This window comes from Siphateles boraxobius, unplaced genomic scaffold, assembly GCF_051911475.1.
Source record: "Siphateles boraxobius isolate OS27281-9 unplaced genomic scaffold, OSU_SipBor_1 8, whole genome shotgun sequence".
NCBI classification, from domain to species: domain Eukaryota; kingdom Metazoa; phylum Chordata; class Actinopteri; order Cypriniformes; family Leuciscidae; genus Siphateles; species Siphateles boraxobius.
Window position 1 is genome coordinate 10932403 of NW_027509208.1, and position 26760 is coordinate 10959162.

Genomic DNA, 26760 nt, shown 5'->3' on the forward strand with positions numbered 1-26760 from the left:
AAAAAAACTATTTGACGGATGTGAAGCCAGACTGAATATCTGACATGATTACTAATGAGAAACAGCTGACCTATTGGCATAGTCGTTCTTTGAAATCTGCTCGTAATGGAAACTTGTTTTACGTGGTTCTTTCCTGATAACAGCCTTAACAGGGATGCAGGCATGACCATTCAGAGTCCCTGAGTCTGTAGTCCTTTAATGATAATAACATATGAAATATAGTTGCATGTTAAATTAATAATTCTTAAAAGAGAAAAAATCTTTTACTAAAACAGTGTCATTCATCTCATTCACCTGCCATTGTCCCCTGAAGACTTGGCTCCTTCTCCAGCATCATCTTTAGGTGTAGGTGTGGATGTTTTTTCAGCTGCTGGGTGGATGTGGTCACATCTGCTTGGAGCTAATGAAGGAGCACAAGAAGGAATAGGGGTGGGGCCAAAGTGATAAGGTGTGGCAGGGGTGGGACCAGGCACAGGGGAGGGGCCTATTCCAGGGGAATGTGGTGCTCCAATGCCACCACCTCCAAAAAACTGTGCAAAAGAAAGCATAGAAAGAGAAACAGTAAGAGTGACAACTATATTAGCAGCTTTTATCGACTAATCCATGGCAGACAAGGAAGACCCATTGTACCTTTCGCTCAGGACTGCTGCCTCCACTAGAGCTGAGCACATGTCTCCAGCCCTGCTCCCGAGCCCGGTTGATTCGGTTCAGCTGAGATGAAAAAGGTCAAAGTTTTAACACAAACAAATCAAACCAACATCAACTTACTGTAAATAACCATTTGCAGATGAGCACTGATCAGTTCACCTTTTCTCTCTCAAATCTCTTCATCTGTGCAGCCTTCAGTAACAACATCTACAGAGAGCAACACAATTACTGAGGGTAACATATTACAAATAGCATCCATCCATCAAACGAAACCAGAGCAGCCATCTGCTGAACTTGATGTGAACCCATTCAATCAATTATGCTACAGTAACAATAGTGTTTAGAATTTAAGAAACAGATGACATGAGTAATTTAAAAAAAAAAAAAAAAAAAAAATATATACATATATATATATATATATATATATATTAATATATTATATTATTTAAAATAACAGCTATCAATTTTAATTTTATTTTGAAATGCAATTTATTTGTGTGATGGCAAAGCTGAATTGTCGGCATCATTACTCCAGTGCTCAGTGTCACATGATCCTTCAGAAATCATTCTAATATGCTGATTTGGTGCTTAAGAATCATTTGAAAAACAGCTGTGCTTCCTAATATTTTTCTGGAAACCATGATATTTTTTTTTTCAGGATTCTTTGATGAAATTCTTTGAAATAAAAATCCTTTGCAATAACGTAAAAAACACTTTTACATACAGTGTAAAAAACATGCGACATGAAATCATTCCATGATGTCATTAACAGCTCACCTGTTCTCTTTGTTTCCTTTCCCTCTCCATCATCTCCATCCGTTTCTTCCTCACTACGTCCTGAAACAGAACATGATCAAGATGCTTTTAGACATGAGTCAAACAGAAAAATAGTATGTGACATTTATTTCCTATGACTTATTTTATTTGCAATAGTGATGACGTAACTGTTATAAAGCTATATTTGTTTTAAAAAATCCGTCTATGCGACAGAAGAGAGGCAAAGACAGTCAAATGGCCATATTTAAAAGACACTTAACTTTTACATAGTCAAAGAATATTTAAAGAATATTTGTTCCAAAATGAATCAGTTGTTGAACATTTATTAACCGTTTAGCACACTTTGGGGATCAGAAGGTACAGTAGGTCTAAACACATTTACAGTATGAACACTGTATTGGTGAAAGGGTCAATAAAGAAAGGGCTGGAAAGGAAAGTGAAATGTAGATGCCCACCATATGGATGACGGCAGTTGGACAAAAGCATGAGGACACCAACAAAAGGGGAAAAGATAAAAAAGGGTTTCACTTAAGAGAAAAACATAAGAACACGTTTGTTTAGAATATTAGATGTGATACTACAGCAGTAGGTGATAACTAAACCTATGTCTAATCTTTCTCATTTTATTTAAATAATTAGCTGACAATTTTATCCAAAGCAACTATAAGCACACACAGCCACAGTGCTGCTAGACCAACCCATGGCGGCGGGAACTAGGTGTGCTGCCGACAGCGGTTTCACTGCATTGGAATTTAAGGTGACAAGACTAGAAATAAAGTTTTATTTTTCAAACTGTTTTTTATTTTTCACCTTTATTCATAAACTTACTATAAAGATTATTTAGTTTTAGTATATTGTCGAACTCACGGCGTGAGTGACATGAATACGCTGGTTGAGGAGCAGCATGTCTCAGAACTCACACCCAGACATCATTGAAAAACTGAATATAGAGGTCTGGATTAAACTAAGCATTTATGAACATTACTCCTGAGCGCCCAACTACATTTGAGTATCATAAGGTAAGATGCAGGTTTTTGAAATTTAATAATGAGTTCTGAGCATTCTCATATAACTCTGTCCTCATTCATTTGTATGTTCATCTGTAAGTATGTTCCCGCGGCTAAGGGCCAACCTGTGGATAAGTACTTAAAGGCACAATACTGATAATTGACATATCGTCCTTTGCAAGATTTGAACTTACAACCTTTGAGTTAGCAGCCCAGATCTTTAACCAGTGGAGTAGACTAATAAATTAGACTTATTAGTGATATAAAGGGTAAAACTGTCTAAGGCTTATAGGGAAATGTGATTTTGCAAGAGGACAGAGTGTATTTTTTCAGGACTAGGTGGGTTTATAAGGAGGAGCAGGGCTGGGTGTTTGTACAAGAGGATGTAGATAGGGGGCGCTGTCTGATGTACCTCATGCTTCCTCCTCTCCTCCTCCACTCGACTCACTCTCCTCTGAACTGCTGCAGGAGGGGGAGCCTGGACAACACATGACACCGGGGACGAGGATCAATAGGTCTCTCGCTCCAATATATAGCACACAGCGGGACATCATCAACAAATGTCTGAATGCTACAGAATGATCCTCAATGCCCCTTCTAATATTCAGACATAATGGGTGGTAATGCATGGGCAAAACATGGGAGTAGATTAGCAAATAAAATATTTCCCATGGTTCTCACCTGCTTGAGTTTGACCGGTTTCTTTGCTGCATCTGGGACCTTCCTGAAAGCTTCAGATGGTCTCCGGATTGTTAAAGGCACTCCATATTTGGCTGCTGGCTTAGTAATTTTCTGAGCTGGGGAAATGGGGATGGGGCCTGGGGCAGGGCGTTTGGCTTGGGGAGATAGAAGGAAGAAAACGTCAGTATTTGGTTTTTGGTATTTGGAGATCAAGAGAACAATTTATCAATATACTCCATGCACATCTCAAGTCATTACTGCTCATTGAATAACCATTAAACCTGTCCATGAAAATCATGACTAATAAATAAATGGGTTTTTTTTCTCTTTTTTCCTCAAAATTTAGGGTAATATTTAGAACCAACTCATCACACATCCACAAAAAATACAAATATTTATTATTTTGACATAATCAGCATATTATATTTCTGAAGTATCATGTGACACTGACTACGTTTACATGCAGCCAATAACCCGTTCAAAATCGGGATATTAGCAATAACCCGGTCACGCACGGCCATGTAAACACCGGCAAAAACCGGAATATGCTCATATCCCGATTTTAAAAACCGGGATATGATACCTGGGGTACCCCTTTTCTAACCCGAATTTTTGGTCATGTAAACGCGTATCGGCATATCCCCATAATGATTTGTGTTCTGCGCATGTTCTATTCGCAAGGAATCTTGGTCTTTTGAGTAGAGGAACTTCTCGACGCATACAAAAACCCGCGTGCAGTATACCAGAAGTAAACATGGCGAGACACAGCACAACATACATTTGCAGCGAGGTCAGTACCAGCACCACAGCTCAAACAAAGGCGATCGCTATCTGCCCCGAACTATTCATTATCCGCGTCCTGCTGTTGTTGTTGTAGTCTGTGGATACAGGAAGAAGAATCGGAAATGACGCATATTGCGTCTTAAGGTTGTCCGTACGTCTAGACGCTAACCGTGCGTCGCCGTTTACATCGGGATATTGCAATTTCATGTATACAGGAGTAACTCTCTCTGCTCATGCATGTAAACGTGTTATTCCTAATTTTTCAGAAACCCGAATAGTGACCTTAACCCGACCATAACCCGAAAATTGGCTGCATGTAAACGTAGTCACTGATGACTGGAGTAATGGTGTTGTTGATGATGTTGACCGTTGATGGGCCCCATTGACTACCAAAGTGTGGGGTAGTCCCTCAAAAATACTATGGAAGTCAATAGGGCCCAATAACTGTTTGCTTACTGACATTCTTTAAAAAATCTTTTGTGTTCAGCAGACGAAAGAAATTCACTTGAAAAAAACTTGAGGGTGAGTAAATGATGACAGAATTTTCATTTTTGGGTGAACTATTTCTTTAACAATATCAGACAGAGGGAAACAACAAATTAATGCGCAACCTGAATCTGGTTAAAGTTTTTAGTGACAAACTTTTCTGTGCACTTAGATTACACAATGATTCGTTATTAATAAATGTGTTTACCTGGTGCTCCCTGGGCCACACTCATTTTAGGCGGAATACCTTGAAGTGAATGGCTGAATTCCTGAGCAATAAGCTGCAACATACAAAGGGACATAATAAACAAACAAATTCTGCAACTCATGCTTGAGGTGTTCTGGAATTAGACGTTACATAAAATCTGAGTTATATCTGAGATTCACAATGCACAGACTGACTTAGACTTATCACTGTGATAAATCATATGTTTGTGTACATGTCACCTGAGGGCTGAGAAACTTGTGAATCCTGCGAGCAAGAAAAGGCTTGCCCAAAATGGCAGACACGGAGGGTCTCTCCCGAGGGTTGCGCTTGAACAGCTGGGCCAGGAGAGAGCGCAAGTCTTGGGAGTAATGCACGGAAACAGGCGGGTATGAACCACGAATGATTTTAAGCACCAGGTTCTTCATGTTTCCGGCCTCAAACTGAGTGAAAGACATTATATGATTGGCCCCATTTAATAAATGATTACACCATTTTCATTCAAAGTCATAAATCATGGAAACTTGTTATATCAAACAAGTCTAATTGTTTGATTGTCACAATTATATCAAAGAATACAGGACAAAAAGAATTCAAAAAGAATCAACAGTGGAATTTTTTAAAAGCTGGAAAGAGTCTCTTCAGCGAATCATCTCAATTTTTAAACTGTTGCAGTTCACTTCCATCTCCACTGTAAAAAATTAGTCTCTTTAGAATATTCATGGTGTAAATAATGAAAGAAGGTAAATGAGAAAGGAAGTGGGAGAGAAAGAGGAGACCTATATTCTGAGACAGACATGAAAAGACTGGTTCTGTTTTATCATTCACATAGCAAAATAAGCACGAAATCTCTATCACACACACAAGCAACCACTGAGAACATGAGGTACTTACTGCATGCTTAAGCGTGCACATTTCATACAGGACACATCCCAGGGCCCAGATATCACTAGGGTAAGACCCGACAGAGCAACAGTGGAAAAAAGAGACAAAAAAAAGCAGACAGATAGGAAAAAAGTGGGACAAATGGGTAAATTTTGGGGTTGCACATGTGGATTATTCTCACATGTACATGCAAACATATAGATTATACACAAACAGCATATTAAATCCTCTAAAGTGATATTGAATATCAAAAAATATGGCTTTGTACAAAATCAGGGTTGGGAACCCCTGTTTTAAAATAAATTCATATTTTTATCGAACCAGGATGCGTTAAATTGATCAAAAGTGACAGTAACGACTTGTATAATATATACTTACGTAATGTTACAAAAGATTTCTATGTCAAATAAATGCTTTTCTATTTGAATATACTTTCTATTCATCAAATAATTCTTACAAAATGCATCATGGTTCTCAAAAAAGGAAGCACAACTGATTTTAGTATTGATAATAATAAGTAATAAATCAGAATTGAGCACTAAGGCTTGAAGTGTGAATGTAGCCTATACAGCTGGTGTTCATCAATAGTGGCTAAGATTATTCAGACTGATCACATTACAAACAGTCCTGGAACAAATAACTTGGGATCAATATGTAGCTGCTGGGATCAGAGAAACGCGTATAAACTAATCACCAGTCTAATGATTCAGCAAACTGTACAAGAGTCACTAATCACTAGACTGCCCATTAGAGATGCGCGGTTGGCGGTTATAGCCGCGGACTCGGGCGGATGACGTGACGATTTATTTTTTTTTTAATTAAATTCGGACAATTGGCGGGCGGTTTCTAGTCTCGCGGCTGTCATCAGCAGCGCCTTGTATCAGTGGATGGCCGGCGGGTGCGGTTTTGAAAATTGGTCAAAAACGTTGGTGCGGATGGATGGCGGACGGATGATGAGTTTTGTGATGCCCGTATACCCCACTGGCTCATAACAGGAAGTACCTTACCTCTTGTTGTTGTATGGCTTATTTTCACAGATCTCTGGCGACAGGTAGTAAGGTGTGCCGATACAGGTCCTAGCCAACTCCACGGTGCTGCACACACAAACACATTAACTTTGAAGGTCATTCTCACCACATTCATTGTGGCGTTTTGAAATCAAAAATATCTTGCCTGTTCAAAACTCTAGCGATTCCAAAGTCACCCAGCTGTACGGTACCATCTTTGGTCAGAAAAATATTCTTGATAGAAAACAAAAGCATAAACCATGTATTAGACATTTACGTAAACAAAGTATAATATTGTATATTAAGTGCGTGTGTGTATTTGTGTTTGTGTGTATGTATGTGTGTGTGTGTGTGTGTGTGTGTTTGTGTTTGTGCGTGTGTGTGTGTGTGTGTGTGTGTGTGTGTGTGTGTGTGTGTGTGTGTGTGTGTGTGTGTGTGTGTGTGTGTGTGTGTGTGTGTGTGTGTGTGTGTGTGTGTGTGTGTGTGTGAGAGAGAGTACCTGTGATTTAATGTCCCTGTGTAAGATTTTGCGGTCATGTACGTGTTTCAGAGCCAGGCAGATCTGCACTAACCAGTCAATAATCTTCCAGAAAACAACAGATAGGAATCAGTACCTCAGATAATTACATTGCAAGATACATCTTTACGTCAAAATGTATGCATTTTGCTTACCTGCAACGAACCTACTAAGTAAGAATACCTTTTTCTTTTATGATAAAAGAAATTCAAAATTTACACTATTATTTTCTGGTGTATTTAAAGGTGTACTAAGTTTTTGAGTAAAAATAATAATTGCACATTTAAAGCTTTGATAATTTGCAGTCTGTTGTTGGGTGCAGAGCTTAACAATGTCTTTATATTGTTCCTCTTACCTGTTCCTCAGGGAATAGAGTCCCTCTCTGATTATTGATCTTCTTAAACAGGTCTCCTCCCTCACAGTAGTCCATTACTATGTACAAACAACCACTCTCTGACGAAAAGAGAGAAGAAGCGTTACTGTTCAATGACTAAGTAACAACAATGCTACAGTTCACGGCCTAGGTGGTTTCTTGACATTTAAACAAAGACCACCGTTCAAAAGTTCAGCAAGCAAACATTCAATTGATCAAAAATGACAGTAAAGACATTTATAATGTTGAAATATTTCTATTTCAAATAAAAGCTATTTTTCTGAACTTTACATTCATCAAAGAATCCAATCATGTCACGTTTTCACAAAACAAAATTAAGCAGCACTGTTTTCAACACTGATAATAAGAAATGTTTCTTGAGCAACAAATCAAAATATTAGAATGATTTCTGAAGGATCCTGTGACACTGAAGACTAGAGAAATGGCTGCTAAAAAAAGTCAGCTTTGCCATCACAGGGGTTTTAAAATATATATAAAAATTTGAAAGTGTAATATTTCAAAAATCTTACTGTTTTCACAGTGTTTTTGATCAAAAAAAGTAACCCTGGTGACCATAATCTTACTGACACCAACTTTTGGGATGGTAATGCATCTGTACAGCATCTGATTTAATCAGATTTAGACTCACTGTACAGTTTCACTGTAAATTTATAATGGAATTAAGCAAACATTTTGCCCTCTATTGGTAATATCATTAACGTTCATATACCACCCCAGGTTTATGTCATTAATTAGCATGCCATCCGGATGTCAGAGATACTGCATGACTTCATGAACCGAAACTATCATTAGCTAAACGACATCCTCTCTGTAATTTAATTCATAAGCTTGGAACTCCTCCAGATCGTGCAAACCACCCCGATCTATCAATCAGACACAAACCTTTAGAATAGAAATGCAGTGGGTATAGTTTGTGCCGGAACTAATGTTCTCAGATTAATCAAGATCAGTCAACTAAAGACCAAAGACCAAATGCTCACTCGTAGACACCAGTTTGTCATGGCTGTCAACATAATAGCAAAGCTGGGCAGCAAAGCATCATATTCCAATATCAGTTAATACAGATTTCTGAATAAGGATGCCCCATAAGAGGGGCTTTACCTTCAAAGGATTCCTTGTACTGGACGATGTTTGGATGGCTCATGTTGGCTAGAACTGCCACCTCTTTACGTGATTCTTGTCTTTCTTTGTTTGACATCTGATGAGAAAAAGAACACTGCATGTATATATAAAGGAAGATAGCCCATCAAATATCACATAGTCTATCGTATTTAGGGTTTTAAAGGGGACATATCATGAAATCTGACTTTTTCCGTGTTTAAGTGCTATAATCGGATCTGCGGTGCATCTACTAAACTAGAAAATGTGAAAAGTGACAACCCAGTAACTTTGTTTTGGTAAGCCTTTCTCTGCTAGTATGTATTTCAGATTTCGCTCCCCTTCTGGCATAGAAAGGGGATCTTATCAAAATATTACCGCCCCTTATACTGCAAGTTTCCACGTTTGACAAGAAAATGTCACAGCTGTCTTACAAAAACCTCAGTGACATGTCAAATTGTGTAAAAGTTAAACATGTCAATGAGATGAATCAATGTAACTCCACAAAAAATACATAAATGTATCCACTAACCATTCAGAAATGTACAGGTGTGTCTAAAGGGCATACACTGTGCGAATTTCGTCCGATTTTGAGCCGAATTCTGACTCGTGCGACTCTTTTTCGGGTCGGGACGATTTTCAGCTTTGTCGTGCGTCGTTTGTCGTGCAGTGTTCGTGCAGTGTACAAGGGGAAACGAGAGGCGATTAACCTCTCCCGATCGGCAATCGGATGGTCGGATGAATTTCTGGCATGTCAGAAATTTTGGTCGCTCCTCGTGACTATATCGCACAGTTGAAGCAGAGCTACGAACCGATCGCCCTAAACTCAGTGTTTTTTTCCCTCACTGCGCCTGCGCGAAAACAGAAGTTTAAGCATTTCAATCTGAAAAAAAAAAAAAAAAAACGAACAGAGGGAAGTCTTTAAGTTCTGTAGTTCAAACTAGCTACAAATTACTGTTGCTTATCTACAGTTTGTCCAGTTATTACCCACGTCTTCCAAGCTGCGATGTAGCACCGTGCCTCTTTTATTAATTTGTCAAAAAATGTTTTTGAAATAAACCTGTTTTTAATTTTCATTGATGACTAATTATTCCAGTGTTCGGACATATTATAGACTGTTAACATAATGATATGCCTATAATTCATTGTAATCGGCCTAAATGTTAAGACAATTTTCAATTAGGATCCTCATTGAAAATTGTCTAAAACATTTAGGTAGATTACAATGAATTATAGGCATATAATTATATTATTATTATTTTATTATTCCTCGAGGAGTAGGCTTCTATTTAATATTTTATTATCCTCAGCGCGCATTGCGGTGATGTGCTGTGAAATTATTGCGTGGCAAATTAATTATAATAGCAGATCAATTTAATAATAAAATTAGCCTTCCCTAATACAATAATACTAATAACAATTTAATACATAAATTGGAAGTGCTAAATCATCTTGATAGCTGATACTTGTTTTGACAATATCTCTGGATAGGCTATATGATATCGTCTACCAACCCAACACGGGGGGTTATCGCACATATTTCACACGTATAGTGTGAGCAGTCAAGTCGCAGCTCGACGTTCGGACCGTATAGTGTGAGCACATAAATCCTGAGCTCTAGCTTTACATCGCATGCGATTTACTCGTTCAGTGTGAGTAGGTACCTTGCTGAAATCGCACAGACATCGCACAGTGTATGCCCGCCTTACGGCCTCGTTTACACTGTCAGTTTAATGTGACCAAATTCCGATTTTTTTGCTCATGTGACACAGATTGGATGTGTTCTATGACAGTGTAAACAGGAAAAAAACGCATGCATTCGGATATTTCGAAATTGGTTTCAGGCCTCGTTCATATGTGGAAATAAATCAGATATCAATCAGATATGTGACAATGCAACTGTCATGTAAGCAAGCAGATCGTATTTTCTGAGGCATTAGGCTACGTCTCAGCGGTTTAATGACGAGAGAAACCCCGACGCGCATCTGCAAAGGGACGCCATGGCCCGACGAAACGTTGTGTCGTCGTAGGAGAGGAATGTGGACACACGTTGACACAACATATCATATATCTATGCACAAATTTTATTTCTCTTGCCATTTATGCCAAAAATAGTTTTTGAGCGCATTTGTTACGCAGTTTTCACGTGCATGTGATATGCATTTTATGGAGTGTAATACACACACACTCCACACCGCTAATCCTACCAAAGGGGTTTACAGCGCGTGTCATGCACGCAAAAACTATTTTTGGTGTATAAATGGCACGAGAAATAAAATTAGTGGTATAGATACGTACTTTCATGAGATTCTGTTGTATGTTCCCACCGGTCCTGAGATCTCTCTCCCACAGAATAACAGAAGCATATGCGCAGGCTGCAATGATGGCAGTTTCCGTCCTCCTTCCGCCTCAAAATAATGATGATGTTTGGCGAACTTCGCATATATCGCAAACTAGAATCAAGCATATTTGGCATTCATCCATCTGTGCAAGAGAATTTAACCCTTTAACTTAAGCATGTGCAATGTTTCAGTTAGTATGTCAAGTGTGAACACATGAATCGGATATGGGTCACAGTTAAAAGTAGAGGTCGACCGATAGTGGATTTTACCGATATTTAGGTTTGACCGTATACGTGCCGATAATCGATGAATCAACTGATATTTTTAAAATGAATACCGGATATAAAAAAAACATAACACTCCAAGTTAAACAGTGCTGAACTAAAATGTGCTATATGAAATAAATATATAAATATGAATATATTAAAATCAGAAGTTCTAAAGGAAATTATTTTGAATATTAAAATATTACAGGTTTCTTTATTTGAGCAAGACAATTGTACCTTGATCATTCATTTTAGTTCATAGTACATTGTAGGCTTGGGCGGTATCCAAATTTTGATACCGTCAAACCTCCTCCCTATTTTACCGGGGTATACGGTATTACCGTGACTAATTAAAAATTATGACATAAGGCTCAGACAGCGTCACCAAACTGTTGGCTTGTGCCTACACCGTTCAGAAACTGAATACCAGATCGGGACAAAAAATATATTAAAAAAAAAAGGCCAACCCGTGCACGTTGTGTCTGATCCCTGCTGACGGCATTAAATGTAATATGAGCCGGAGCCCTATTTAGACTCGACTATTTTTAATACGTGGGCCGTTATAATATGGTGGCGCCAAATAATTTTTTAACCCAGGTGCTGAGGGGGTGGTAGATATAAATACTATTTATAAATGAGCAAACATGGGACAATTAATAATATTTAATTATTTTAATTATGACAATTGTATTCATTTTATTAATTAATTTAAATTAAATTAACAAGCAACAAGCAAGAAGTGCATTTGTAAATCCGGTGACACGCGTCCATCGATTTTTATTAATACAACTTTTCTGTCAGGGCTGCAAAGATTAAGTTGACGATCGCCATCTCCTAGTGAAGGCGCATATATAGAGAGAAATGCAAATCACGGATTACATAATCAGAAGGTATAGGCTAGCCTTTTTCTTTTCGTTTTGAATTGTTTCGTTTAAAGAAATTGACGATTTATATCTCCGTAGTGAACGCGCCTATAGAGAGAAATGCACATCATGGATTAATCAGAGAGTATGCTGCCTATATTTCTTTTCCTTTAGAATTGTTTCGTTTAAAGAAATTGACGAATCGCCATCTCCATAGTGAACGATAGAGAGAAATGCACATCATGGATTACATAATCAGAGAGTAGGCTAGCCTCTTTATTTTCGTTTTGAATAGTTTCGTTTAATTTGATGATCGCCATTTCCGTATGAACGCGCATGGAGAGAAATGCACATCATGGATTAAATAATCAGCGAGTGGCCTATTTCTTTTCGTTTTGAATTGTTTCGTTTAAAGAAATTTCAAGCTTTATTTAGATATCTGTCATGTCTGTGAGACATACACTGAGTTTCGGTTAATTTATGATGGGATTTCAATGCAAGTGACCGCGGCGCGCCAGCGCACGATCATGTCATGATTATGTTGTCTGCTATATTTGATTCTTATTTATTATTGGTTGATAAAAAAATTATTAAAATTAAGATACAATTTATACAAAACGAAAATCACTTTTAAGAAAGCCTTTTACTAAATGAAACTTAATTAAGTGGTCAATGTCTGACTCCCGATGCATCCCATCTTACTCGTACTGTTCAGTTTTCATTATCAACGTAAAAAAAATAATACTATAATATTTTAACAAATATAAACTAATGCGCTTATTTAATGAACTCGGGGCAAAATGCATCCTCGCAGCAGTGAGTGGGTGGTTGTTTCGGAGATGCAACATTAGGTTAGAGGTGTTTCCATCTCTCGCGGTCACCTTTTTTATTGCAACATTTACATATTGCGTCAGTATTTACCGCCACTCCCTTCTCTCTCTCTCTCTCTCTTTCTCCTCCACACTGTCACTTGATGACAACTACATAAGCATTTTTAGGAATTGAATAAATTATATTTATATATTATATATAAGTGCCGGTAATGACGGTATTGAAACTGATACCGTTGCTATTTTAAGACCCCGCGGTATACGATATTACCGTAATACCGCCCAACCCTAGTACATTGAGTTTTACATTTTATTTTATCTGTTAACCTTAATCTTGAAATTAACAAACTAACAATGAACAATACTACAACATTCATTAACCTTAGTTAATGCTAAAAATTTAATCTTATTGTAAAGTGTTACCATTTCATTTAAATCCAAAGAGTCTGCTATGCTTAAAGATGGCCATCTTTAAATATCGGCAAAGGCCAAAGCATTAAAATTGCATAAATGTATATTACATGTATAGTCTCTCACTTTATTTACTTCTATATTAGAACACTTGATGATCATCTAATCAAAATAACAATATGTATTGCATTGATAAAAAAGAATAGAATCGAATGCGTTTCTGATATGTTTCTGTCGGCTGCATGAATGTTGAGAAAGCAATCACGTCACTAGCTTTAAATATGCAACTTCACCGGCTAATGAATGCATAAAAGTGACCAGCTGGATATAAACTAATGCAAATAGATGGTAACAATTGCAACATTAAACATTTGGGTCAGGTTTGCGTGTGTTTTTGTCACATTGTTTTAACCGCTTGAGGTACTAATGTTAGTCCTCACAGCCTCGACGGCAAACATACTTCTGTTCTTTCTCTGCTAATGCAGCATCTAGTCAACAAATTAATTACTTTATAATGACATGGAAACATGGACTGTAGTGTTCTGCATTCCTACTGTTTCGCAGTCAGTGTTTTAAATGCGCATCTGAAATGTCAGTGCTCTCCGTGAAGCGTGTTCTCTCTGTGCTGTGTGCAGCCTCATGTGTTACAATAAACAACACGCGGTGCCAGTGATAGTTTTTATTGTGCCCCTAGAGGCCAATCTCACTCTGTATAATGCCAGCAGTCTCTTCTCAGTGCTCTTGTACTGTGTAATGACTAGGGCTGGGCGATATAGCCTCAAAATTCTATCACTTTATTTCAAGAATATTTGCGATAATGATTTTTATGACGATATAAACACTTTTTTTGTTGTTGTTGAAAATTTTCTTATGTTTATCTCACCTAAATGTTTGCTCACTCATTGCGTTTTTAAAATGTGGTAATTTTGTTGTTAAGAGTTTACACAACACAAGGAAGCTTGATTTCAATCTTTGAATTAAATGTTAAATGTTTGTAGGTCTAACACCAGTATTCAGAAATACTACAGAAACATAATAAAGTAATCAAATGTAAAATAACACAGTCTTTTAGTTCTGTTTCCTGATTAAATTAAATACATAGGCTAATAATTCTCATTCATTACAATTAAAGCTATCTTTTGTTGTTTTGACGACAACATTGATGACAGACGCATAGCCTATGGCTGCTGTCACTTTTACAGCTAGTGCACGGATCCATTGCTGTTTTCATTATACTGTCTGTCACACTGTCACATGCGTTTTATACATAACCGACTGTGTTTATGAGTATACTTACCAAGACCGGAAGTTTGACACAATTTTGTGTTTTTCCCCCATTAAAGCGATATAATCCGCGAAAAATTACTTTAGTTTCTCGCGAGCTGCACTCTATGTATGCACGCAGTGCAACTATCTCAGAGAGTGCGCGAGTAGCTTACTGGATAGTTTAAAACCGCTTGAATGTTGAAACTGATAAGAATTAAGAAGACTTGAAAATTATAAACTTTAGTTACGATGCACTGATGGCCCGATTGTGCAAGAGACCATTCAGTCATGTCCCGACTCCTAAACGCGCGCGAGAGAAGACGCGCGTCGGCAGCCCCGCTGAACACTCAAGCTGTTTGTGAAATTGCTAAATGGTCATCGGAGGCTGACAGGCTGCTCTCGCGCTCAGACAGGTGTTGTTGTTGTGCGTGCTAGGGAATGTAAATGCGCCATATGTCATTGCGTCGCTATATCATTGATATCGCGATATGACACTTTTTTTATCATGTAAAAATGTATACCGGTATTATTGTGGACTGTATGATATGGCACACCCCTAGTAATGACAGAGCACTCTTCTCAGCCGCTCCAGCAACGGACGCAACACAGAAAAACTATCGGTATGAATTTTTGCCGATAACGATAGTTCCTCCTATCAACTATCGGTACCGATATATCTGCAAAACCGATGAATCGGTCGACCTCTAATTGAAAGAACGTGTAAACGGACGGTCGCAAAAAATTGGATATAGGCAACAAATCAGAATAGGGCATCAAGACCTGCAGTGTAAACGAGGCCTAAAAGTTGCAAACCTCTTCCTGAGTCTCTCAGTAAGGTTGCAATTCGCTACTGATTACTTCTGAGATTTTAGCTGAGTGAAATTATTCATGTGCTTTGTTATTGTATCCGAACAAAGCTCGTCTAAAGGATCGGCCCTCTTCTAAACAGGGGCGGGTAGCAGCAGCTCATTTGCATTTAAAGGGACACCCAAAAAAACGGCGCGTTTTTGCTCACATAAAATTTGACAAGCTATATTAAATGATCTGGGGGGTATTTTGAGCTGAAATTTCACAGACACATTCTGGGGACACCATAGACTTATATTACATCTTGTGAAAAGGAGCATGATGTGTCACCTATAATGACTGAAATACCCATTTAAGTTGCCATATGATGTCTAAGAGAGAGAAATGATCAACTCACCCTGGAGATGCCAATCTCCTTGATAACATATTGTCGGCCATCTGTCCTTGACTTGACCAAGATGGCTTTCCCAAAGGACCCCTCACCAATCTTCTTCAACCTCTCATATTTATCCATGTTTATAAAAATGACTTCTCATGCTGAGTCCGAGAGAACAAAATACATGAAAATAAAATTATCAGAAAAACAGTACAAGGATTTAAAAAAAAATTATATGTAAAATTATATATATATATATATATATATATATATGTGTGTGTGTATATATACAGGTCCTTCTCAAAAAATTAGCATATTGTGATAAAGTTCATTATTTTCCATAATGTAATGATAAAAATTAAACTTTCATATATTTTAGATTCATTGCACACCAACTGAAATATTTCAGGTCTTTTATTGTTTTAATACTGATGATTTTGGCATACAGCTCATGAAAACCCAAAATTCCTGTCTCAAAAAATTAGCATATCATGAAAAGGGTCTCTAAACGAGCTATTAACCTAATCATCTGAATCAACTAATTAACTCTAAACACCTGCAAAAGATTCCTGAGGCTTTTAAAAACTCCCAGCCTGTTTCATTACTCAAAACCGCAATAATGGGTAAGACTGCCGACCTGACTGCTGTCCAGAAGGCCATCATTGACACCCTCAAGCAAGAGGGTAAGACACAGAGAAATTTCTGAACAAATAGGCTGTTCCCAGAGTGCTGTATCAAGACACCTCAGTGGGAAGTCTGTGGGAAGGAAAAAGTGTGGCAAAAAACGCTGCACAACGAGAAGAGGTGACCGGACCCTGAGGAAGATTGTGGAGAAAGACCGATTCCAGACCATGGGGGACCTGCGGAAGCAGTGGACTGAGTCTGGAGTAGAAACATCCAGAGTCACCGTGCACAGGCGTGTGCAGGAAATGGGCTACAGGTGCCGCATTCCCCAGGTCAAGCCACTTTTGAACCAGAAACAGCGGCAGAAGCGCCTGACCTGGGCTACAGAGCAACACTGGACTGTTGCTCAGTTTTGCATGTCATTCGGAAATCAAGGTGCCAGAGTCTGGAGGAAGACTGGGGAGAAGGAAATGCCAAAATGCCTGAAGTCCAGTGTCAAGTACCCACAGTCAGTGATGGTCTCGGGTGCCATGTCAGCTGCTGGTGTTGGTCCACTGTGTTTTATCAAGGGCAGGGTCAATGCAGCTAGCTATCAGGAGATTTTGGAGCACTTCATGCTTCCATCTGCTGAAAAGCTTTATGGAGATGAAGATTTCATTTTTCAGCACGACCTGGCACCTGCTCACAGTGCCAAAACCACTGGTAAATGGTTTACTGACCATGGTATTACTGTGCTCAATTGGCCTGCCAACTCTCCTGACCTGAACCCCATAGAGAATCTTTGGGATATTGAGAAGAGAAAGTTGAGAGACGCAAGACCCAACACTCTGGATGAGCTTAAGGCCGCTATCGAAGCATCCTGGGCCTCCATAACACCTCAGCAGTGCCACAGGCTGATTGCCTCCATGCCACGCCGCATTGAAACAGTCATTTCTGCAAAAGGATTCCCGACCAAGTATTGACTATTGAGTGCATAACTGAACATAATTATTTGAAGGTTGACTTTTTTTTTTGTATTAAAAACACTTCTTTTATTGGTCGGATGAAATATGCTAATTTTTTGAGACAGGAATTTTGGGTTTTCATGAGCTGTATGCCAAAATCAGTATTAAAACAATAAAAGACCTGAAATATTTCAGTTGGTGTGCAATGAATCTAAAATGTATGAAAGTTAAATTTTTATCATTGCATTATGGAAAATAATGAACTTCATCACAATATGCTAATTTTTTGAGAAGGACCTGTACATACACCGAACAAAATTATAAACAACACTTTTGTTTTTGCCCCCATTTTTCATGAGCGGAACTCAAAGATCTAAGACTTTTTCTATGTACACAAAAGACCTATTTCTCTCAAATACTGTTCACAAATCTGTCTAAATCTGTATTAGTGAGCACTTCTCCTTTGCCGAGATAATCAATCCACCTCACAGGTGGGGCATATTGTGGCACAAGATGCTGATTAGACAACATGATTATTCCACAGATGTTCCTTAAGCTGGCCACAATAAAAGGCCACTCTTAAATGTGCATTTGTACTGTATGTGGTGGTGGGGGTGGGGTCCGGGGGGGGGGGGGGATGGGTGGGGTCCGGGGGGGTGGGGACACGTTGTCGTATACGCCGATCCAGAGCATCACAAACATGCTTAATGGGTGACATGTACGGTGATTATGCTGGCGATGCAAGAACTGGGATGTTTTCCACTTCCAGGAATTGTGTACAGATCCTTGCAACAGGGGGCCGTGCATTATCATGCTGCAACATGAGGTGGTGGTCGTGGATGAATGGCACAACAATGGGCCTCAGGATCTCGTCACGGTATCTCTGTGCATTCAAAATGCCATCCATAAAATGCATCTGTGTTCGTTGTCCATATCATACACCTGCCCATACCATAACACAACCGCCACCATGGGCCACTCAATCGACAAAGTTGACATCAGCAAACCTCTCACCCACACCACACCACACCACACCACACCACACACATGTACACCCTCACATGTACAGTGAAAACCAGGATTCATCCGTGAAGAGAACACCTCTCCAAAGTACCAGACGCCATCGAATGTAAGCATTTGCCCACTCAAGTTGGTTACGACGACGAACTACAGTCAGGTCGAGACCCCAATGAGGACGACGAGCATGCAGATGAGCTTCCCTGAGATGGTTTCTAAAAGTTTGTTCAGAAATTCTTAGGTTATGCAAACCGACTGTTGCAGCAGCTGTCGTCGATCGATTCCAATATTTTCCGAATGCATCGCCATTCTCTCTCAAATCAATTCTGAGCTTAGCTTTTAACATCAGATGGCATTCTAGGCTAGTTTTTAATCGCACGCTCAAATGCTCACAAAGAAGAGCGCTCGTGCGCTTTGCTGAGTCTGAGAATTTAATTGCACCGAATGTTTTATGACGCGAGATTAATGTAAACAGCCCACTGGCACTTCAACCTTTTCGAACTTTATGATTGATTATTTCATAGAAGGTTCAAGTGGTGTGTCTAAGGCATTATAAGCCAGCAGAGTACGGCTGTTTCTAAAGCATGCAGTGCCATCTGCTGTTAAAAACTAAGCTCAAAATCGATTAGAGAGAATCGCTATGCATTCGGAAAAACTCAGAATCGATCCAGAATAATTTCTCGATTCACGATGCATTTACGATCACGATTTATTGTCCCAGCCCTACTGTCCAGGTGGCTGGTCTCAGACGATCTTGGAGGTGAAGATGCTGGATGTGGAGGTCCTGGGATGGTGTGGTTACACGCGGCTTATGGCAGAGAAATGAACATTTAATTCACGGGCAACAGCTCTGGTGGACATTCCTGCAGGCAACATGCCAATTGCACACTCCTTCAAAACTTGCGACATCTGTGGCATTGTGCTGTGTGATAAAACTGCACATTTTAGAGTGGCCTTTAATTGTGGCCAGCCTAAGGCACACCTGTGCAATAATCATGCTGTCTAATGGTGGATGGATTATCTCAGCAAAGGAGAAGTGCTCACTAATACAGATTTAGACAGATTTGTGAACAATTTGAAATAGGCCTTTTGTGTACATAGAAAAAGTCTTAGATCTTTGAGTTCAGCTCATGAATAATGGGGGCAAAAACAAAAGTGTTGCATTTATAATTTTGTTCAGTGTATAGGTAATCTATATATATATATATATATATATATATATATATATATATATATATATATAAGTCAACAAAATATATTGTCTGATAGCACTAGAGCAATCAACTGACATTTTCCTCTAATATTTCTATAGTTTGGGCATTTTAAAAGTCATATTCAGCTGTCATCCATTCACGGAGCCAGCGGAAATTACTAAACCAACTCAAGCAGAGCACCTCCTGATGACTGAAAGGTTATTATCTTTTTCCCCACAGAAACCAGCTGCATGCTGGGAATCACTACAACTGCCACCTGGCCTAGACGAAGCAAAGGCAGTAATGCCTTTTAGACAAACTAGTGGGACAAAAATAAAGCATAGCACCAATGCAACCTTGGACAAATGCTAAAACTAAGCCAGTCTAAAAGCAAAAGCCAGACAGTGTATGTGGGTTTATGAATTAAATATGACATGTCAGGAGGAATTACCCACCACCCTTTAAAGGGGGTAAGAGATTGTACAAAGGCACAGGATAAAACAAAGAATCAGGCTGACAGATGGAGAGAGAACCACAAGATAGCAATAAATTAGATTAACAACCTGATGAAAGCTTTGTCGTCCAATAATAATGAAGCAAAGCTGACAAAACAGAAACTTACAAGCTGTACAGACCAGGACAAAAACACTGCTTTAGACTTGGACTGACTTGCAGTTTCCCATTTACAATATTAGACCTATACAATCAAGATTTGGTAGGCTGCTTTATGTTATGTGAATAAAAGCATAATCGCATAAACATTTCATTGCAAAGTTTCAACAAAATCAGCTGATGTCTCATTTAGCGGGGCCTTGAACGGGTCGCTGTCCAAACTTATGATAATAAGCTAACGTTACTAAAAGCGTGCTAAGGAAAACTGTGAAGAGAAATTAGCAGTCTCGTTGAAATTCCGCGAAATGACACTGACAGTCACTTTAAAGCAGAGCGCTGCAATATGTTCAAGATACAAGACAGAATTTGGCAAAATAAATTAGTTCTTACCTTCTATATTCCGAATAGTGAGCGAGCACTGGCAGCATCAGTGCAGCACACATTAAGATTTTCTATTGTGGGCGGTCTCATGTGTGCAGACGGCACACGCTAACTGAGAGGAGCGATTTGATTGGTCCGCTCTCACGTCAAATAACAGATGATAGGGTGAAAAACATGTCGCTCAATATTCATGGCCGTTAGGTTTGTCTGTCAATGTTTGGCGCAAAATTCCCCCTTAGCAACCGTCACCGGTTGGTACACGGTCATGGAGCCACTACAGAGGCAGTCTTTGGCCACTATCCGCTTTCATGGCCTTTCCAATTGTGAAAATGAACTGAAAAAAAGGATTAACGGATTCTGGTGCACATCATTTGTGATGTACAAAGCATATTGTATTTGTTTTTTATTTAGGAAAAAAAATCCTCATTATTTTTTTATTATTTATATTTGTTTACAATGTGCATTATTTATATTATTATTATTATATTTTGTAGATATGGTTATTTTGATTCTATATATTGTCATATATATTAATTAATTACTTCATTAATTATCTTTATTATTGTGTTGTCCTCACCTATGGACTATGTTTTAAAATTATTGTAAACAGCGAAAATAATCTCGAAGTTGTTTCCACTTCAAACGATTTCTTTACTATTTTATCTTTCTGAACCAACACTGCTGCCTGTAGCAGTCGGTAGCAGTGCGTTTGGCTCCATCTATCGGCTGACATCGCGCAGTGCAGTCAATATGGCGGCACCCGTTCCTTCCGTAATTTTCACATTTTAGCGACACAATTTGACCTGAATGAGAACAAACGAGTGTATCATCTTATCGATATTTAACGTGAGTTCGATGTCTTGTCTTTTAAAAGCCTAAATCCAGATGTAATTGTGCAACTTTGTACAACCATTTAACAATGTCGCCGTGCATGCTGGATTAAATGCTGGTTTCATTACTTATGAATCTCAAATAAACCAAAAAAAATGTCGTCTTAGCACTACCTTGGAGTGCCATGCAAATACATACTTAATATTATGCATATGTACTTGAGGCAAGTCAATATTAAGTAACTTGACATTGATTGACATGTCAACGAAATGTTATTTTAAGTTAAAATAATAATATTTATTGGACATGCAATCAATCAAGTTCAAGCAAAAATCCATAGTTTCTTTATAACCATTTTTTTTACTACTAAGACACAGTCACTATTTTCAGTTGTATTTTCACCTTTACTTGTTCAATATCTGATTAGAGGGCAGCAGTCGTCATTCAGCACTGTTTATTTCTGTTGTAGGGTGATGTCCAGACTGGCCGTAGTGTTTGGAGGTTCTCGTGGCATTGGGCGAGCAGTTTGTCAGCTGCTGGCACAGAGGGGTCATAGGGTTGTGCTGCTGTCCAGGAATAAGGAGGCTGCACAGGATACTGCTGCATCTCTGCCTGGAGGTGAGTAAGTGAATACAATTATCATTTTGAATGAGTTGCAGTGGTTCGTCGATGAAAATTATAGGCTATCACTTTAATTTGGCAGTGTAGACATCATACACCTTAAGGAATTGTTTTTACTTAAATGTAAGTGATGTGTAATAGTATTCATCTATCAAAGGGATGCAATTGAAAAGTCGAAAAAAAAGCATACGAAAATGCAAGTACCTTTAATCTTAAATGGCATTATAATATATGTTATAATTCTGGAGTATATATTTAATTTCAGAAAAACATTTGGGTCTTAGCTGTGATGTTTCTAAAGAAGAAGATGTTCAGAGAGCATTTGAGACCATCAGCAAGAACTGTGGCACTGTGGGATACTTGGTTAACGCGGCTGGCATCAACAGGTCAGAGACTCCAAAAAAATGTATTGTGTTTTTGAAAAAATATATCAGTTTCCATAGCCAAAAAGAAACAATTATATTAAAAATAGCGTTCTAATATATTATTTAATGTGTATTTATTTTAAAGAGATGCATTGTTACTGAGAAGTAAATCTGCAGACATGCTGTCTGTTCTGCATACCAACCTACTGGGCTCAATGTTCACGTGCAGAGGTGCTTTACGCAGCATGCTCAGCCACGGAGGAGCAATTGTCAACATTGGTGAGCTATATGTATCTATGTCCCACTACCTTATGATTTTATTATTATTGTAGTATTTCAGTTCTGAAGTGTCACGAAGATTAAACTGGAGAAAACGGTAAAATTCACCCTGCATCTTCAGCTGGACAATTTGGATTCATTTAATTACCACTAGATGGCGTAAAAACTCCAGATTTGAAATAGTATTGCTAGTTCTGCATCATTATATAGTTCTTACATTTGGCAAATTCTGACAGTAACTGTAAACTTTCTCTTGAGATTATGCAATATGGTAAATTAGAATTTCTGATGGGTGTAATCAGAATAAAAAAAATTACATGACAAAGTAAGAGTTTGACATGTTTATTCAGCATCAATGAGAATATGTACAGTATAAACCTCCTGTGTATGAATGTTAACCCCATAAAGCCTGACATAATGAAATAAGTCACATTTATATATTTTTTTAAATGGAAGTTCTCCCAATAATATATCTGCTATTTAAATACTTAGTTGTATGACCAAAGCTCTGTCGTTTTTAATTGTGGGGGGCAAAACATAAAATGCAGTGCAATACAATGATGATTGAGATATGTACAAATAAATGTTAACATCTCAAAAGCCTGATGTTATAATGTGGGTCCCAAATATGATGCATGATTTTTCTAAAAAATAAGTATGGATGAAGTAAACATAAGTTGCTTAACTCTAGTAAGTGTTTATCTTGAAATGTTACTAACAATATAAAAGTTATTCTTTATTTACTTTAAAAAAAACATCAGTATCAGGTTTCACAGCAAAAAGATACACATGTAACATGACCTGCAAGGGGAAGTTTTTAGAATTAGGCCTTATACTTATTTAGAAAAGGCCTTATACTTGCTAAAAAAAGAAATTTGCTTTTCAAGTATGATACAGTAAGCTTTATAGGGTTAATGATGTGTTTGCTCAGGCTCTGTGGTGGGTGTGAAGGGTAACTCCGGCCAGTGTGTGTACAGTGCCAGTAAAGCTGGACTGGAGGGATTCACTCGCTCCCTGGCAAAGGAAGTTGCTACCCGGAATATACGAGTGAACTTGGTGGCTCCAGGTTGTTTGTCCTCTCTTTTTCTTAATTCTACTACTACTTTTGCCTATTAACCTACATATTATCTGTCATATAAGTGCAGCTGAGAATTCGTCTCACTCTCCCCTCTCAGGATTCATTCTGACGGACATGACGGCAGCGCTGGAGAAGGAAGAAGCAGCGAGGAGAATTCCACTGGGCCGTTTTGGGGAACCTGCAGAGGCGGCCCAGGCTGTCCTTTTCCTCCTGGAATCCCCTTACATCACAGGACAGGTTCTGCTCGTGGACGGAGGACTACGATTGGCATTGTGATGAAAACATGAGCTGACTGAGTCATTGAAGTGTTAAAGTGGATACTTTTGTTTTGCTGATAAAGCACAATATTCATATTGAATCAAAGCTTGATATTGTTGATCATCTCTCCATGGAAATCTGAGTCACACAAAACTGTGTAAGAGTAGTTTTGGCCCATCTGGATTGGATTAATGTTATTCTTGGGTTTTGGTTGCATGTTTCATTCTTGGGCTGACAGGTCACAGGTCAACGTTTGGGAGGATATGACTAGCTTTTTGATTTCATAGTTATTTTCAGCATCCAAATAAGCTAGGCTACATTATACTTACAAATGTGCTAAACCCCTAACCCCTTTAAACAATTGTTTAGAAGGAAAATTAAAATGTAAAATCGGGCCTTCTCACCACATCAAAGTACAGATCACTAAAAAGCTCATTCAGCTTTATTGAGAGATGTTTTTGCCAAGAGCAATTGGACTCAACCCAGACTCAATACTTTCAGAGACATTTATTTATTGTACTATTCATAAACCAGAAGAGAATAAGGAGAACAGTCCGTATACAGGCACAGGTTGGCTTGGAAATCAGAAAATATTGCAAAAAAAGAGCCTCCTAAAATCTGACTTATTTGAAGGATAAACAGCTGTGTAAGAAAGAGCATATGCAATCACAGGCTTACATGTATACATTCTGCTATATTTTGTGTATATACGTTGCATGTGTGTGAGAGATGGCTAAACGTATTTGATATTCAACTGATCAGAGCAAGTGTTGAGAGAATGCTAATATAACTTTAAATGTGTATTAAATTTTGCTTTCAGTGTTATTTTGTTATATAATGCTTTCGGTGTTATTTTTTTCTTGAAAGAGCCAATTAACTATTAATGAACAAATCCGTGCGGCCAATATCACATTTTGTGTTATGTTTCTGTAATTCCAAACCTGAAAACTGAAGCCTACCTGCCAAAGAATTACCATCTGCTCATTCCATGCACCACCATCATCATTCAAATCAATATTCCTATAAATCTCCTCTTCATCCACCATCAGCCAATCCTTCACAAACATGTGCCGATTCCGCTTCCTATACTTTCCCCATAAGCATTCCTCCTCCCTCTCGCTTCCACAGAAACACAAACATCTGTCAGTCAGCCAAAACTTGCAAAAAATCTCATCACTCGTGTTAATGACGCAACAGTGTCCGCTTTTACCCTCTCGTAAAAATGAACAAAAAGACGGGGTGGGGAAAAGGTCATTAAGGCCCTGCCTTGTGAGACATCTCTGGATTGTAGATCCAGACGCAGCTTCTATCTGATCAATGCGTGGGATCTCAAGGACCCTGAAGCTCCAGGGACGAGGGGGTCCATGGAGTTTCAGGTGTGTCCATCTTCCTGTTCCCTACTTCCAGAGAACCCCCAACCACCCAAAAAAAAGTCCTATTTCCTGTGCTGGAGAGGAAGACATTTCCTCCAGCATTTTATAAATATAACTAATCTTAGGTATTATATAACTAAATACATAAAAAGTGTTACATGATGGCACTGTAGTAACATGCACAGCTAGATGCTAGTTATTTGAATAAATGTTTTTTATTTGATTTTTTTTTTAAGTTAATTTAAAATTAAATATTTCATAGGCACTTGTGAAAATCTAGAGATGAAAAACAAGGTGATCATCGGTATACTACCTCCTTCCTTAAAGCCGTGCTGGTGTGTGTGTGTGTATGTTAAGTGCGCCAGCGAACCATTTAGTCTGTTTATGACCTCTTTTAAGCACCCACATTACTTCCCCTCAGGAAACAACTGAAATAAAGCATAGTGAATGGTCTAGTCCTCCTCGGGCAGAGAAGTGATAATACCAAGAATCAAACTCTCTGAGGAAATGCTGAGCGAAGCCATTCAAAGTCATTCCATCACTTTTTCTTCCAACCCCCTTAAGAGAAAGAGGTTCTTGTTGGGAAATGGGTGGGGATTATGGAGTACGCTGGATCAAGCTTCGAAGGTCAGATCCTCCATGCTAGGCTCTACAGGTCGTCGCTCTCCACTAGGGTGCCGGGAGGAAGAGGATTGGAGTCTGGGAAGAAGGCTGCCTTCACGTCCAGGCCCCGTTCTGTCAGAGCGGCGTAGCGGCTCGTCGATGGGCGCACCTTCTTGGGCTTTGGGGTGTGAGTTTGCTGCCACTGGGCTGAAGAAAAGGGCGAGGATGAACACCATTTCACAGTTAGAAGAAATAACAGGATGTAAAATGTATGTCTACATAATCAATGTAGTTTCTCAATTACAAAAACATATGTAGACTTTCCTGTATGTAATAGAATGATTCATTTAGGGTTAACATGGTATAGCGGTACAAAAAAGTCAAATATGTAGTATAGAAATAGTTGATTTGAAAGGAGTTCAAATGATGTAGTTTGATATTAATGTGTATCTGCTGGAGCAAAGCAATAGTTATTTTCTTAATTACAATAAAGTTTTTTGTCTAAAATATTTGGGAGAATATATGCTGAAACATGCACCATCTGACACAGTTTGACTGAAATGTGGGCATTTGATTTGATTTATGTTCCTATCAACTGTCAATATGTATGATATATCAAATTTTATCATGTAGTTTACTGGCTGATATTGAAGTTTTTTTGTTTTCACTTCTAGCATTTAAAATTAATAACTTTAGCTTTTAGAATTTATCTTTGAATATATTCATACAATACAAATATTATTGAAAATTTATTCAAATATACATTATATATTAATTGATTATCAGCTATAAAATAAGATAAAATAATACATAAAAACTTATTGGTATCAGCCAGAGTTTTAATATTTTTAATTTGATTTAAGTCACAAATCCCGTTCCAATTCATTCCAGACTGAATGAATGTTATAATCTCCATCATACCATGATTAAAA

General features: G+C 38.3%; 3 protein-coding genes across 24 annotated transcripts in view; 1 reads left to right on the forward strand and 2 right to left on the reverse strand.

The window, feature by feature from the left end:
* nek1 (NIMA-related kinase 1) overlaps positions 1 to 21724 on the reverse strand; it is a 39298-nt gene extending 17574 nt beyond the window's left edge. For 2 of the 5 annotated variants that reach the window (XM_077220718.1, XM_077220716.1), the window contains exons 1-16: positions 20430 to 20498; positions 15671 to 15810; positions 8492 to 8588; positions 7352 to 7449; positions 6979 to 7062; positions 6646 to 6713; positions 6480 to 6566; positions 5482 to 5536; positions 4830 to 5030; positions 4591 to 4663; positions 3114 to 3268; positions 1426 to 1485; positions 808 to 855; positions 631 to 711; positions 295 to 530; positions 71 to 193 (exon numbers count right to left, since the gene is read on the reverse strand). In XM_077220718.1, the coding sequence (XP_077076833.1) occupies positions 71 to 193; positions 295 to 530; positions 631 to 711; positions 808 to 855; positions 1426 to 1485; positions 3114 to 3268; positions 4591 to 4663; positions 4830 to 5030; positions 5482 to 5536; positions 6480 to 6566; positions 6646 to 6713; positions 6979 to 7062; positions 7352 to 7449; positions 8492 to 8588; positions 15671 to 15787 (1583 nt within the window). In that variant the 5' untranslated portion in view covers positions 15788 to 15810; positions 20430 to 20498. Of the gene's footprint in view, positions 1 to 70; positions 194 to 294; positions 531 to 630; positions 712 to 807; positions 856 to 1425; positions 1486 to 2844; positions 2911 to 3113; positions 3269 to 4590; positions 4664 to 4829; positions 5031 to 5481; positions 5537 to 6479; positions 6567 to 6645; positions 6714 to 6978; positions 7063 to 7351; positions 7450 to 8491; positions 8589 to 15670; positions 15811 to 20429; positions 20503 to 21653 lie in introns of those variants that run through there. The other 3 variants (XM_077220715.1, XM_077220717.1, XM_077220714.1) reach the window with 3 other exon arrangements.
* On the forward strand, positions 21124 to 24685 carry cbr4 (carbonyl reductase 4). Of its 3 annotated transcripts, none has more exons than XM_077220726.1 (6): positions 21124 to 21191; positions 21721 to 21869; positions 22138 to 22258; positions 22383 to 22516; positions 23448 to 23582; positions 23692 to 24685. In XM_077220726.1, the coding sequence occupies exons 2-6, from the start codon at positions 21725 to 21727 to the stop codon at positions 23868 to 23870; spliced, it is 714 nt and encodes a 237-aa protein (XP_077076841.1). In that variant the 5' UTR covers positions 21124 to 21191; positions 21721 to 21724; the 3' UTR covers positions 23871 to 24685. The 3 variants fall into 3 exon arrangements, with proteins under 3 accessions (XP_077076841.1, XP_077076839.1, XP_077076840.1); XM_077220724.1 differs by having other exon boundaries at positions 21145 to 21266; XM_077220725.1 differs by lacking the exon at positions 21124 to 21191 and adding an exon at positions 21249 to 21266 and having other exon boundaries at positions 21679 to 21869.
* Positions 24345 to 26760, reverse strand: part of palld (palladin, cytoskeletal associated protein) — an 85636-nt gene continuing 83220 nt past the window's right edge. For all 16 annotated transcript variants that reach the window (XM_077220705.1, XM_077220701.1, XM_077220699.1 and 13 more), the window contains one exon: positions 24345 to 26035. In XM_077220705.1, the coding sequence (XP_077076820.1) occupies positions 25875 to 26035 (161 nt within the window). In that variant the 3' untranslated portion in view covers positions 24345 to 25874. The remainder of the gene's footprint in view (positions 26036 to 26760) is intronic.

Coding starts and splice junctions, on each gene's coding strand:
- cbr4 (XM_077220726.1), top strand. CDS start 21,725: ATGTCCAGACTGGCCGTAGTGTTTGGAGGTTCTCGTGGCATTGGGCGA. Junction 22,259..22,382: donor AACGCGGCTGGCATCAACAG/GTCAGAGACTCC, acceptor TTTATTTTAAAG/AGATGCATTGTTACTGAGAA. Junction 23,583..23,691: donor AGTGAACTTGGTGGCTCCAG/GTTGTTTGTCCT, acceptor CTCCCCTCTCAG/GATTCATTCTGACGGACATG.